The 14,800-nt window shown below is 38.5% G+C and overlaps 1 protein-coding gene across 1 annotated transcript in view; it reads right to left on the bottom strand.

Moving 5' to 3' along the window:
* Positions 1 to 9,571: 9,571 nt before the first annotated feature.
* hlcs (holocarboxylase synthetase (biotin-(proprionyl-CoA-carboxylase (ATP-hydrolysing)) ligase)) overlaps positions 9,572 to 14,800 on the bottom strand; it is a gene marked incomplete at its 5' end in the record, with an annotated part of 68,972 nt that continues 63,743 nt past the window's right edge. Inside the window, 1 exon segment of the mRNA XM_036131607.1 lies at positions 9,572 to 11,979. Coding sequence (XP_035987500.1) covers positions 11,808 to 11,979 — 172 coding nt within the window.

Genomic DNA, 14,800 nt, shown 5'->3' with positions numbered 1-14,800 from the left:
ATTTGCCGCCGTTGACCGGCTACTTTTGACTGCCCTGCAATTAATATTCTTAACACAACATTATTTATACATACTATGCATATGACAGGTCTGACACATACACGAAGAGCAAGGCCACAAATATATTGAAAAATAAATAAAAGTTAATTTTCTGGTACCAGCTGCGTTTTGGACCACCTGCAGTCAAGCCACTAGTTTTATTAAGCTCAGAGTAAAGTGCAGTGCAGGAATCTAAGCAAGTTCTAATTAAAGCATAGATTAAAATCTTCTCAGGTAGCTATCTCAGGTTCAAAAAGCTGGACTGGGCCATAAATTCTAACTGTGCATCAAAGTTAAGATTTTTCTCAAGTCTTACCCTTAGGTCTCTAGCAGTATGTGTTAGACACTGACTTTAAGGTCCCATGTAAACACTGACATGGGACATCAATGTGCCCAAACAACATTAACTTTGTTCACATCCATGATTTCTGAAATACCTTTGAGAAGTGTATTTGCAGGGCAACTAGTCTGACAGTCTGGCTGTCTTCTGCATAAAAAAGGCTAAACACTGGTTAATTATTGCTCATTTCAAAGGGACGGAGTGAAGAGAGAAGAGGAAGAGTTCATGAACGGAGCCTTGAGGCACTCTGCATGAGTGGGACTCTTTAATAAAATAAAATAAAAAAGCAGTTAATTAAAAAAAAGGAGCGGACTAATACTAGCAAAAACTTAAAACTACTTTATCACTTTACTCAGTGAATATTTGTACATTTGGGGTCCGTTTCATTTGATCATGCAGGTCAGCAAAAGTGTAGACTTCAATCTCAGCAAAAATGGAGAGTTTTGAAACCATTAGAGAGGTTAGAACAGTTTTTCCTGGCAAATGGTCTGGGATATGGTGATAAAAAGTCCAAAGCAGTGTTCCTGACCATAGTGGACCATTGTTGAATTTTTTTCTCCATTTTATGTTGGTCATTTTACAAAATACAACCACTATATGCACGCAGGCAATCACCTGCTGACAGGTGAGTGCACTTTAATCACAAATAAAGTCGTAAAATGATTGCGTGTGAACATAATAAGCAAATCAAAATAATGAGGATGTGAATGTAGGGTAGTGAGGTCAAGGGTCAGCAAGGTGAACCGAAGAAACAGCCTCAGTCAACAGTTCCAGCTTCTGAAGACTTTTATTTTCAACAGGATTCTGAACACTTCTTTTCTCCGAGCTCCCAAGAGCTCTGTTTTATAATCAAGTGGGAACACACCTGCACTTGAGTGGACCAAACCACAATTAAACAGGGAAAGAGGAAAAAACACATGAAAACTAAACAGAAAAACAAAAATACAATTATTAATCTGATTTACAAACTCCTCTATACAATAAAATGGTCTGAAAAATAAACCAGGTAATACAAAAGAAGTCAAAAAGTTACTTTAAAGAAAAACAAAGCAATACTCCAAAAGAAACCCTTTTAATTGGTAGAACCCAACCAGACAATCAGTGACATCACTCAGACATTTAAGCAAGAAGTACTGGGCCGGCCCCTCCCATACTCCTGCAGATCTACAAGGACAAACAACGGTAAGTAAAAAGGAAAACAAATATGAATATACGTGGAAACCAAATAAACAAGTTCAACCAATAATCCAGTAGAAGCTTTAACTTAAACATATAGATGGAAACTGCAACCTAATGCTAACACAAACAAACCCAGGATAGTAAATGGAGCAGAGCTGCAAACTAATGTTTAAATTTAAGCAAGATGGCCAGCTACAGAAAGGAAATAAATCAGAAATAAGAATAAGGGACAAATGGTGAACACAAACTGAACCACTTTGTCACAGTGAATATGGTGTGTTGAAACATTGTGATGTGTGACAATGAATTAATTTTGGTAACTTTTATCTTAATCCAGTGTGATCGCTTTGGTTGCTTTCTCTCCTTTGGTAGGAGTGCCTTTGTGTTGTTACTATGAACCAATCACAGCTATTGAAAGACAGCATCACACCCAGCAATAGGGTCAACCACACCTCCTCCCTAAGATATAAAACTTCTGTCATTTCCTTAGTGAGAGTTGCTATGACCAGTGATCTAATCACTCTTGAGCCGAGACTCCCAGAGAGGAAGTTTCAGGCTAAAATAGGAGCTTTCTGAGAAGATTCGGAGAATCTTTCTGAATACGGGCACTGCTCTTTTAGTTATCAGGCTCCTCTTATGTAACCTGACAACAGCCAGCTGCATGTATCGCTCCGCCTAGCTCCACTCACATACATCTGGGACCTCTCCATAGGAATTGCCTTTACTGAAGGCTGGGCCTTATCAAAACTCCTTGCATATGATTGGATAAGCCACTTGTCTGTCATCTTTATCGACGTGCTATTTCAACCAGTCACACCGAAACTAACCCGTGACGCTGATGAGACCGACGCCGGAAAAAAAAAAAAATTTTTTTTTTTTTTTTTTTTATGTGTTTGCGGCTGTACTGCAGGGTTTCCCGCAGCGCTATCTTGGCGAGGCGGCCGCGGAAAACGTGTCGTCCACCCCCCCCCCCCTCCCCTCCTCCCCCGCTCCGCGAGCCGGTCCGCGGAGAAAAAGTCATCCACCCCCCCCCCCCCCGCTCCGCGAGTCGGTCCGCGGATAACGTGTCGTCCACCCCCCCCGCTCCGCGAGTCGGTCCGCCTCGCATAAGCAAATTCCTGCGGGAAACACTGTAGTGGCAAGCGTTTTATTGACAGTGAGCTGACAGGAAGAGGGGGGAAGACAGGCAGCAAAGCGCCGCGGGTCGGAGTCGATCCCGGGCCGACCGCGTCGAGGACTAAAGGGGCGCGTCCGCGTACGCGCCCCGGAAAACAAAACTTGCCAAATCCGGTCGGGAGAAGGGTGAAAACATGGTTTCCACCAACAAAAGCCTTCAGAGGCGTTCTCTGATGTTCTTTTAATGAAACAATATCAGATAGATTGGACAACACGGAAGAAATAGCAGCATCAATGCTAACGCTTGCTTCCTCGATGCGAGCCGCCATTGTTGTTGGAATCTCACGGTGGCTTCTCCACTACGTCACATCCATGAAACACCCGCCCTGCGTCCTGATTGGCCAGACCAAAAATTTGGTTGGGGAAATCATTTTCAATGAGCCGTGTCCAGATGTATGTGAGTGGAGCTAGGCGGAGCGATACATGCAGCTGGCTGTTGTCAGGTTACCTCTTATGTGGAACCAACTCCCAGGCCGTTTCTCAATTCACGAGAACGCGAGTACGGACTCGCGTTCTCGTGAAGTCTGTTCTCGGTAAGAAGATCGGACTTGACGAGAACGCGAGCACGCAGCACGTATTGTGCATTGGAACAGAAGTATACTCGTGACGTGATCACACCCACAGCTCTTGAGCATTTCTTTAACGTTCAAAACTATTTATACACTACACCATCATATCTTATTGAAAACGTTTTTTTTTTTCTTATTTTCTAAAAAGTCTATTAAATATCTAAAAAAAATTTACAGAACTGTGGATATAAAACCAGCAATAGCGGGAATTTCTTTGTTGGGAGTTGTAATTGTTGTAGTTGCAGAGGCGATTGAATCTTCTTTAAAAATAAGCACTTTGTAGAAGCAAAATGAGCGATACGAGCAATATTGCTGTTGCTTCGGTCGTTGGTCAGCTTTACCAGCAGGCTGAAGAGGAGGTGATGCAGCTGAGGAGGAAAATCCGAGCAAGGAGAAGATTGATGCAGCAGAGGAGGCTCAGAAGGCAGGCTTTGCTCACCCATCTATTGCCAACTGGTAGGCATTTTAAGATTGACAGCCTATTTCCTACTTTTATCTTTAAAAAAACATTGAGGATGGTATTAAAAACGTGATCAGGTTGAAATTGTGACTATTTTTCCTATATTAATAAAAATGAAGACCCAGTTTTAACATTAATAACAGTAGGGTTAAGCTACTTTATTGCACCTCCTGACCTTCACAGCATTGATCATTAAGAAAGGGGGAAAAAAAAAACATTTTTATGTCTGTCCACCTTTACTGTGATTAATCTATAAATTATGTGCAGTTAATTCAGCCCATTTTTTCAGTGAAATGGTAAAAATGCCAGACAAGGGACATTTACATTTACTATACATTTTACCTTTTCTTTCTTGAGAACTATAATAATCTGCATGTTAAACAGGTATAGTTTTATGCATAGAAAAGGTGACAAAAAACAATTATGGTAACATTTGGCATTTTTTATTTACAGGAAGAAACAGAAACAAAATATGTGAGGATAAACACCTCTGTGCCAATCCTCCAAATATTTTTTAATGAAGGGGACCTGAAACCAGCCTTCAGGCTAAACAGGGCCACCATCGTCCTCCTCCTTCAGCTGCTGTCCATCCAGGAGGTCCATGGATGGCCACAGGAGATAGAGGTGCTGGTGACCCTCTGCTGGCTGGCCGACGTTTGCCCCAAAAGTAATCGCCGCCTGCTGCATCCTTCACAATATTAGTATAGAGGCAGGGGACCAACTTGACATGGAGGACGAGGAGGTTGATCCAGAGGAGGATGAGGAGGTTGATCCAGAGGAGGATGAGGAGGTTGATCCAGAGGAGGATGAGGAGGTTGATCCAGAGGAGGACGAGGAGGTTGATCCAGAGGAGGACGAGGAGGTTGATCCAGAGGAGGATGGCCATCCAGCGGCTGAAGACAGAGAGCGGCTCCAGCTGGCTGCATGTTTAAGTGAACATGACTACACCTGACCTAACGTAGATCAGTTCTAGTCATGTTCACATGCTGCTTCATTTCTTTTTTTTTCACCACCTGGAAAAATACATAAAATAATGCGTAAATTAATTTCTATTCCAACTATTTTTAATTGTAAGTTTATAGGCATTGTCTATTTGTATAAGATCTTAATGAGTTATTTCTTTGTTTTAAACCATGTTAGTAACTGTTAATAATTTGTTGAATATATTACACCTTCATTCTGTTCAAAAGATTAAACATTTGTATAAAATAAATGTCTGGTTTTTCATATACTATTATTACTATTATTTTCTTTCCCTCTTTCTCCTCTCAATTATTCGTGTCCTGACTCAGAACAAACTCACTTAGATAGGAAAAACATTTATAGAATGTATTTATTTATTTATTTTATATGCTGCTGCCGTCCTAGGGAGACATTTACAATTTATTCCAGCAAGTATTGAGTTAATAAAGCAACACACGTCAGTCAGATAAACACAAAACAAATAAATCATAACCAGCGATATTATGCACACTACTTTTTTAAATTACGCACTAACTCTGTAAACAGGCCACATAGGGAAGCTTAAAAGTATAATATTCTCGCCTCAAACGATCTTAAAACGTACTTTTCAACAATAACAGCAGCAGAAAAGGGAATTTTTTAACTTACCGCTGTGAGCTCTGTTTGCGCTGTCTCAAATCAAGCTGCGGCCGCGGTGCATTCTGGGCAAGCGGTCAGTCTGAAGAACGCACAAGTCTGCTCTGATGCATGCTCGATAAAGAGGGCGGGCAAGAACAACATCCGGGGAATTCGCCGCGTTCTCGATTTGGCGTTCTCAGCATTGGAACAGTGCTCGGTCTGAGGCTGATGACGTGTCACGAGTACACGAGTACACGAGAACGCTCAAGAACGCATATTGAGAAACGGCCCCAGTTTTTATCTGTGAGGCAGACACCCTGTCCTCATTTAAGGCTAGACTTAAAACTTTCCCTTTGGATAAAGCTTTTAGTTAGAGTAATTTAGGTTATCCTGAGCTATCTCTGTTATTATGCTGCTACAGGCTTAGCCTGCTGGAGGACATTAAAGTCTATTTCCCTCACTTTGCTGAATTATCCTACTATTCTCCAATTTTGCATCGTTATTTCAACTTTTCTGTTTATGTCCATTCTTTACGCTTCATAGTAGCTTCCTCTGGTTTGGCATTCTATTTAGTTGTAACAACATCCTAGGAGACATATCAGCTGAGCTGCTGCTGTCAACAACTTCATCTTATAGATGATCCAGCAGGCCGTCTTTAACAATCTTACCCAGTTTCTTTCCTAGACACAGCTATTGGCTGAGATTTTTACTGCAACAGTGTGTGCTCTCTTTCATCCTCTAGAACAGAAAACTGGCTCAGAGCGTGTTTAGCTATGTTTCTTTGCTAGACACAGCCACTTATGGAGTTTGTCTGCTTTTACCCTCTCTCACATACAAAAGATTCCTGGATCAATGTGTGTTTCTGTGCTTTTTTGTGTCTCTGCTCTGTCTTTTCAGACCCCCAGTCGGTGGTGGCAGATGGTCGTTCACACTGAGCCCAATTCTTCTGGAGGTTTTTTTCCTGTTAAAGAGAAGTTTTCCTCTCCACTGTCGCTACTTGAATGCTCAGTATGAAACCTCCTGACCCAATCCTCCTGACCCTTTTCTTTTGATGTGTGACAATAAAGACAAGAGGACAGACATGACCCGCACACAGACGATCCCAAACTCTCAGGGAGTGAAGTTTTTCGTTTGGGTTTATCCTCTGTCCTCTTCTATAGAACAGTCTAAACTTGTGTTGTGTGCTTTTCGTTCTGGGATAAAAGGGGTTATCTTAAATAACCCTAACAACATTGACTTTGTAAAGTGCCTTGAATTGGCATTGTGAATTTGCACTATATAAATAAAATTTAAGTAGTCGAGCCATAAAATAGGAAAAATACCAGGAGTGCCTAGAAGGTCCAAGATATACAAAGAAATCAATTTAACATAGACCGGGTAGAAGAAAATCCCACACAGAATACAATTTTCCAATTCAGTTCCTGTTGTCATGGTCTCCGAAACTAAATTGTTGTTAATTACCACTATATAAATAAACCAAGACCTTTGGTTTGATTGTTTGGAAAGATTGCTAGTAATGTCCAGGTACTTCTTCCTAAATGCAAATAAAAAGCTAAGAATTCTTGTAAATTGTCACTTAAAGCACATGAAGTCCACTACAGCCATAAAATATAAACGGAGGTAAAGTAGCCTAGTTTCTGTTGTCTCCTTTAATTTTAGACCTTAAAGCTTAATGTTTGTCAGAATTTTAGTGCACTTACCTGTTTTATAAATATTGTTGTAAATGCACATTCTGTCATTAATTAACTCCCTGTATTTTCTAAGCTTTTGAATCGTTTTTCCCTCTTCAGAACTGTGGCTGACAGCTGACCATAGGTACTTCAACCATTTCCTGAGTGGTATGAGCTAGCCTAGAATCAGCAGTCTGAAGGACAAACCAAATAATCATTACAGACTCAACAACTCATGGACTGTGGTTTTTTGCATCACTAACTCCCTATTATTGAGAATATAAGATCAGAAATCAGAGGGAAAAGAAGAGACGCTGATGGACTTTGAGGTGGCCTGATCCAATGCTGCTCTCAGCTCAATCTAGAGGCTGGTATCAAATAAAAATAAGAATTGCATTTCATCATCTATACTTTTCCAGTTCCCCATGGTGCTGGAAGAAAATGTTCAGTGTAAAGGAGGCATTCTACAGCCACCAATCGACAACATACCAACAAAGAGCATCTTGGTACATTTATCATTAAAGTGAGCGAGAGCTGAACCAGGATGGATCCTCAGTAATGAGCAGCTTTGTCATGGTTTTTTTATACTTTAGTATAGTGTTTATAAATCATAGATTATGTTTTTACATAAATTTAATTTCTCGGTTTAAGGCAAATACAAATGCACAGTCTAAAAGCTGTGCTCTACGTGTACAAAAACAAACAGTTTTTGAATAACATTTTTTTTATTTTAGTTCAGGGGTATGCTGGTATATCTGCGTAGTAAGAATATTTAGTGTTTATGACTCAGCATGTCAGTATTTTCAATTAAAAAATAATTGGTTTTCTGATAAATCATTGAACAAGGACTTCCTTACAGTCTAAGATGCTGCAACCTTGAAAGACAAACTGAACATATGCAGAACACAAGCAGGGTTTAAAAGCACTTACATTTAGTTAAAAGGGGGCAAAAGAAGTATAGAAAATTAACATCTAATATTCTGATATCAGATATCTGGGATAACAATGTATGATTCTAGGGGATGGGGAAAAAACATAATGAAAAGCTGATTTCCTTAACAAGACTGATGCTAAAAAGTGGGAGTTCATTCTGTAACCAGTGAGTTGCCAGCTCGAACCCCTGCTTTGACCTCCTCAGTCGTGTTCTTGGGCAAGACACTTCACATGCTGTCAGTGTTCAAAGGGCCAAGTGGCGCCGATTGTCTGCCAGCTCCGCTTCTGTCAGTCTGCCCCAGGGCAGCTGTGGCTACAATGTAGCTCACCACCGTCAGCGTGCAAATTATGTGAAGTGACTTGATGAAGGGCATACAAGTAAAGGTCATTTACTTAAAATTTTGTGATTTCAGTATTGACCACAGGAATATATTTGTGCTGTTTAAGTTTGCATTATGCAAAAAGGCTTAATATTTATGTAAATACAATATGAGGAATAACAAGGGCAGTATTATGTCACAGGAAACCAAGGGGGTCTCAGCAGAAAACTGCCATGTTTCCAGCTTTTAAAGAGAGGTCAATAAAAAAATAAAGGATTGAATAATTGCACATATAGAGAATTGAATTTTTTTTTCATGACACTGAATTTCTGTAACAATGCTTGAGTGATTTCACAATTCATTATATTTTTTACCTTACAATAAGTTCCCTGGGTGTGGTGGTTAAAAGAAAATCTGTTTAGCAAGGTTAACAAATCTTCACCAGATGTATTATTTGACAAGCCATCTCATGCTAAATACAACACATTGTATGATTATGCTTATTCTGTGCTAAAATATATACATTATGGATGTAGAAAATCTCTGACTACTGTGTTATAAATCTTAACTGAAGTCCAAGGTTTCCTTTCTTTTTGATTTCAAAACAATAACTATAAATAGTGTACAAATTTTATTGAGGTAATCTTTAAAATAGTTAAGACACAAAAGCTATGAACAACACAGGCTCTTTCTGTGAGATCTATACACAACTGTATCAGAACATTAAAGCCAAGGGCAAGAATGTTAGGGACATACAGAACCAGCTGATTATAGAGGGTCTTGATATGGATCATAAATATAATATATCTGTCAAGTTCAAACACCTAAAACATTCATTAACAACACAAGAAGGAGAGACAACAATGAGGTTTGGTTTTCAAATAATCTTGCAAGGAGATCGAACGGAGATGCTTAATACAGATGTCCAAATCCGATCTGAAGCAAATCCGTCGCCCCCTCTCTATTTATTAGGAAAGGAAATCCCTGGTTCCATTGTCAAGCTAAGGGGTAGGGATAAGCAAAATAACTGTGACCTTCGAGATAAAACCAAGCAGTTCACACAGTGCAGCACTCCAGATGGCTGTATAGAGTTCATAAAAACACTTATCATAGTCACAACATATTTCTCTGCTTTCTGCAGGTCTTCTGCAACTATAAGAGAGAGATCTAAAACCTTACACAATTGTGGATACATTATCTCAGAGACAAAGGCTCTATCTTACAAACAAGTACTTTTAACTGGTCTGAGATCATATCTGTTAAGGTTCTAAGTTGAATCTGCAACCATTTTGGAGGCATTTTTCTTTTTTTGGCACAAATGACCATTTTTAAACAGTAATTTGACAATAAAGTGAACAAATAGAGAAGGGGAAAACATGCAACAAATAATCCAAGACAAGGAATCAAACCCAGGACAAGGAACTATAGCCCGTGCTACCAACTGAGCCACCCAGTGCTCAATTAGTGGCATTCTTTAGTGTATGGAAATGTACATTAGAGAAATTGAGAAAAAAAGCAGACATTTTATGACTGCAACTACACTTAATTCTAAATGATATAAAAGAGATTAATATTTTACTAATTGTATTGTGATTCGTCTTTAGAGTTGCTGTTTGTTCCTTTTGATGTCAGCAAAGTGCTGCTACCTCAGTGTTCGCCAACATAGGCTATTTGCAGTCTCCACCGACAAGAACTGCTTGAATAAGTGATAGAAAGGTTTGCTTCAAATCAGAAAATTAGGTTTTAAGTCTCCTAAAGCAAAAGTAGATCTCCCATTTCCTCAAATGACTATACAAAGCAAAGGTTAAATGAGCCAGTCTGACACAATTTTTGTCAGATAATTGTGAAACTAGCTCTGATCAGCTATACAAGTTATTTTTTTTAAGATTTAAGAGAATTCACTGAAAAACTTTTACATGTTTGTCACTCTAGCATAGCTGGATTACTGTGGGACATTGTTACTGTGGGACAGTCAAATTACACTGGAGGCATAAGAGGTGTTTCAGAGAAGGGCACAATGTTTCTCCCAGAATTTAGACCCAAGTCACATTTGGGGGTTGAAAAATACCAGGTAAAATTAAAGGTTTGAAACATAACGGTGTCCCATCACTGCTGCAGACATTCAGGGCAACCAAAATGACAGTGAGGTACATATGACGGCAGTTATTTATGTTTAGAAAATGGAATTAAGTGTCTAAATCTTTTGACCAGCAATTACTTCCTGTATAAATATAATAAAGAATAAAATGGCTAATTTCTGTTAAAAGACTTTAAACTGGCAAAATCCTCACTGGCAGATGTGTGCTGATAATCACACAACAAGAAATTACTACAAGAGACCAGCTTACCAGATGACCCATCTATATTTAGCGTAATACTTAAAAAGAGCAGAACAACTGGAAATGTGACTAGCAAGACTGGATGTAGCCCCAAGCTTACTTGGAATCTTTGTCACTGCAAACAGAAAGCAGGATGTTAAGTAAGAGCAAAAGAAGTATCCGCTGCTCACCGTCAGAGGACAGCAGCAAAAAGTGGCATCTTTAGGATCACTATGACACCAAAAGCAATATTTGAACGAAGCCTTTTTTCCTAGTCTTTACAAGGGATGTGGAGCATGTCGTTTAAAACTTCGTGTTCCTGTAAAGGTAAGTCAACTTTCTTTAAGCGATAGCAACCGTTTCACTTAAAATAAATGTTTAGCAACCTTTCCCTGTTTCATTCTGGTGGATCTGGTTATATCAAGTGAAAGCAGCAGTTTGATTTTGTTGTGTCACTTACAAGAATGTTCAACAAAGCTGCCAATTGTCTGCATATGTCTGTGGTGCATTCAACCGAGCAAACATCTAGTTTTTGAGTACAACAGCTATTTCAGCATTTTCAAAAGCTCTATTTTGTGTCAGTTACAGTTTACATTGTTAGCATTTATCATGAAAAAAAAAACATTTTCACTTCTCAGATCTACACATTCAATTTGACAAAAAAAACAAAAAACATTTATATAAAAACACTTTACTATTACGTGAAGAATGATGATAGATATTTATATATGTGGAGACAAGAGAACAAAATATTTACTTAAAAGGCTTTTTTTCCACTTAATGGAAAAGATGGAGCAATTGTACAACCACTGTGGTTCTCAAACACTTCCACTATTTTTAGGTTTATCACAATCCAACCTTTTGAAGTGTTTTGCTCTGTGTCATGGAGCTGGTTTGTTTCTACAGGCCTCAGCCAACCAACAGAGGAAATACTAAAAAAAAATAACACCACTACATTTACCCATAAAAAAAGATTCAGATTATGGTCCAACTATTTTTGGTCACTTTAAAACAAAAACAGTTTACAAAGTAATCCTTCAAAACATGAAGCAATTAAAATAAGGCTTAGCCAATTCATTATACAACTTGAGCATATATGGATTTTGTAAGATGCCTAAAAAAATCTGTTAGTTAATTGTGGCAAGTTTTCTGTTACACTGGATAATGTTTGTTGCTTCAGACTGAAGTCAAGAGACTGTTCTTGGTAAAAACAGAGCTTGTTCTAGCGCTGCTTGATGACCACCAAGTTCTTCAACATGTCAAAGGAGTTTCCGTCAGGCTCCAAAGAGATTATTCCTTCCTCCTTGCTGTACACTTGCAAGAAGCCGTTATTGTCAAGACCCACCACCTGAACTTCTGGTCCTTCCTCGCTCCACAGACGCACTCGAGTCCCACTGCAGTCAGAGCAGACAAATTTAAGCCAGTATGTTTTTAAGAGGTTCCAAAATCTACTACTTCTCACAAACGATTTCTTGTAAGTTTAATTTATGTCAATTCCGTCTCTTGCAAAGTAATTTCAAAGTAACATTTTTTAACTAAAAATGTTTGAACATTTTAACAGTCATCCTAATTAAAATGCATACTGATCAATTTCAACAGAAGTGTTTCAGTGGAACAGAACCATCAATTGTTAACAGATGAATCAATTTGGAAAACCATGTGACAGTAAATAGTTTTTCCCTTCGTAAAAGAAAATTAACATTTCAGAAGTATGAAATGGTTTTAATATGTATACTAATTAGCCAAGAACTGTGAATTCTATCATTTGTTCTTCTGCTGACAATGACTGACCTTATGCTGAGGGTCCCGTAGGGCGGTGATTTTCAATTCTGGTCCTCGGGATCCACTGTCCTACATGTTTTAGAAGTGTTTCTGCACCAACACACCTGAATCAAATGATTGCATTACTTACTCAGCAGCTGCAGAGGCTGCAGACGTCTCTTCATCACCAATGTATGGTAGACAGGTGTGTGGAGGCAAGAAAACACCTAAAACATGCAGGACAGTGGTTGAAAACCCCTGCTGTATGGGACTAACATATAATATCCAAGCTATTTTTGAAATAGTTTTGGGGATATAGTGGATGGCTTACAAAATTTTATTGAGGAGCTTAATGGTTATTTTCTAGGTCTTGGACATCATTTGGCCAGTAAAATATAAGTGACAGATGTTCCTTAGGGGAATTGATGGAAATGACATAATTGAGATTTTGAGAAAATTAAAATCTAAAACATCGACTGATATAAATTCATTTGATATGACTATCATTAAGGCAGTAATTAGTGAAATGTAAGCCCGCTGACATGCATTTGTAATTGGTCTTTCCAAAAGTTGTATTTCCAAATACTATGAAAATAGCAAAGGTGATACCAATTGTTAAACATGGAGAAATATATTGTATTGAAAATTACAGAAAAGTTTCCCTTCTTCCCAACATTTGTAAAATATTAAGAAAAATCATTTATTAAACAATTGGACTCATTTATTGATAAATACTGTTATGGATGATGAGATTACAGAGACAGGGCTGTGAAAGGCAGTTACCATAGAAATTACAGATAGACAACAGACACTGGAGACTCAGAGTCTGACATGCTTAGATTGGACAGAATGACTGATTAGGGGAAGATGTGTCAGCTAGGACACGTCTACATTATAGTATGAACTTCTCCACCAATATGATGAAAGGAACACTGATATCATACTGTGCATGCCCTTGAATGGGTGTACACAGTTGGTTCTACTTAATGTCTGGGTGAGGAATGAACGGGACTCTCTGGTGTCCGTAAATCTACCCGTTCCATTGTTGAGTATTAGAGCTCAGTACTGAAGCTGTAAACATCCCTCTGCCTTTTAGATTAAATATAGTTTCTGTTTCAAGAGTCTTTTCTTTATTACTACAGAAGTTTACAATGGAAACACCACATTATTCAGGCAAAGAACCTGGGGTGACCGCAACCAGGTCAATTCTTTAACAACTGGTGATTCTGCCCAGTCTGAGTGGGTGTTTTTGAGAAGGTCCACAGAGGGAGATGACATCACAGGACCAGCTGCAAAAAAGATAAGGTGAGCTTTCCTTTTTTAAATCTCTAGGGGCTATGATGTCAGATCCTATGTGAGCAGAATTTTGTACATTGGCTTTGGTTTAAAGTCCTTCAAAAAGCTCCCAACCAGGTCGGATATAGGGTTTAGATTGTTTCTTAGTTTTCTCATAAAGAAGCTTAAAATCTGCCTGCCCGATAAATAGACTCAATATATAAACAATGTTAAAAGAAAGTGGCCAGAGTAAGGCAGTGGTATGAAAGCATATAAAGAGTGTAAAACATAAAAAAAGGAAAATAAGTTACTGTGATAATTATGTGATGTAGCGGAACCAAAAGACGCATTTTAGTGAACACTTACCCATAGTCTTGTGGGGAAAAACTAATCTAATTTAATCTACTGTGGAAATCGGTGTAAACTATTGAAAAAGGAACAAGGGTCCAAGTGTCTGCGAGATAAAGAGATGGATCCTTATGGAGCCGAAGCGTAAAACTGCATGTGAGTCAAATTATGACTGACAGTCTGGATCGAATCTCCCCCACCCCCACTCCCCCTTCTTGAAGTAAGTGATGCGCTTAATATATTAAAAAATATAGATTTTGGCATTGACTCCGAGTCAAAAAGTTTAAAAAATGAAATATCACAGATCTGTGTAAAAAAAAAAAAAAAAAGGCCTGCGTGTGTGTTTGTCCTAAATGTTTCATTTGTCTGTCACTAAAACTCTTTTTGTCTGTGTAAAGAAATTAGGTATAAATTGTAAATGCTACAGTTTCAAAAATTTTCATTTGTGTCAAGAGAACTGCAGCTCTGAAAGTTAATACATTTACGAGATCGCCTGGAAAACATGCACGAAAGATTTAGCTAAAAGCTTGAAAAAAGAAAATAGACACGTTTTAAAAATAAAGTTTGGCACTTATACTGTAATCATAGAGTATGATGAATAATATCAGATCAATTAAATGTTGCCTGCTCATATAATAAGTGCACCCTTAGATTGTAAATACACTGAAAAGCTTAATGCTTAAAAGTTCCCTTTTTGTAGTTAGGATTTTCATTTCAGAATCATTGAAGTTGAGTGTAATGATAGTCAGGCTTTTGTGTTTTATTTATAGAGTTGTGGTCTGTTAAGCATGATGGCCAAACAATGTTCTAAGGCGGAGTTTCAGGCTTTAC

This window comes from Fundulus heteroclitus, unplaced genomic scaffold (assembly GCF_011125445.2).
Source record: "Fundulus heteroclitus isolate FHET01 unplaced genomic scaffold, MU-UCD_Fhet_4.1 scaffold_441, whole genome shotgun sequence".
NCBI lineage: Eukaryota > Metazoa > Chordata > Actinopteri > Cyprinodontiformes > Fundulidae > Fundulus > Fundulus heteroclitus.
Note: the sequence above shows the minus strand (reverse complement) of the source record. Positions and strands in the feature narration are given on the sequence as shown.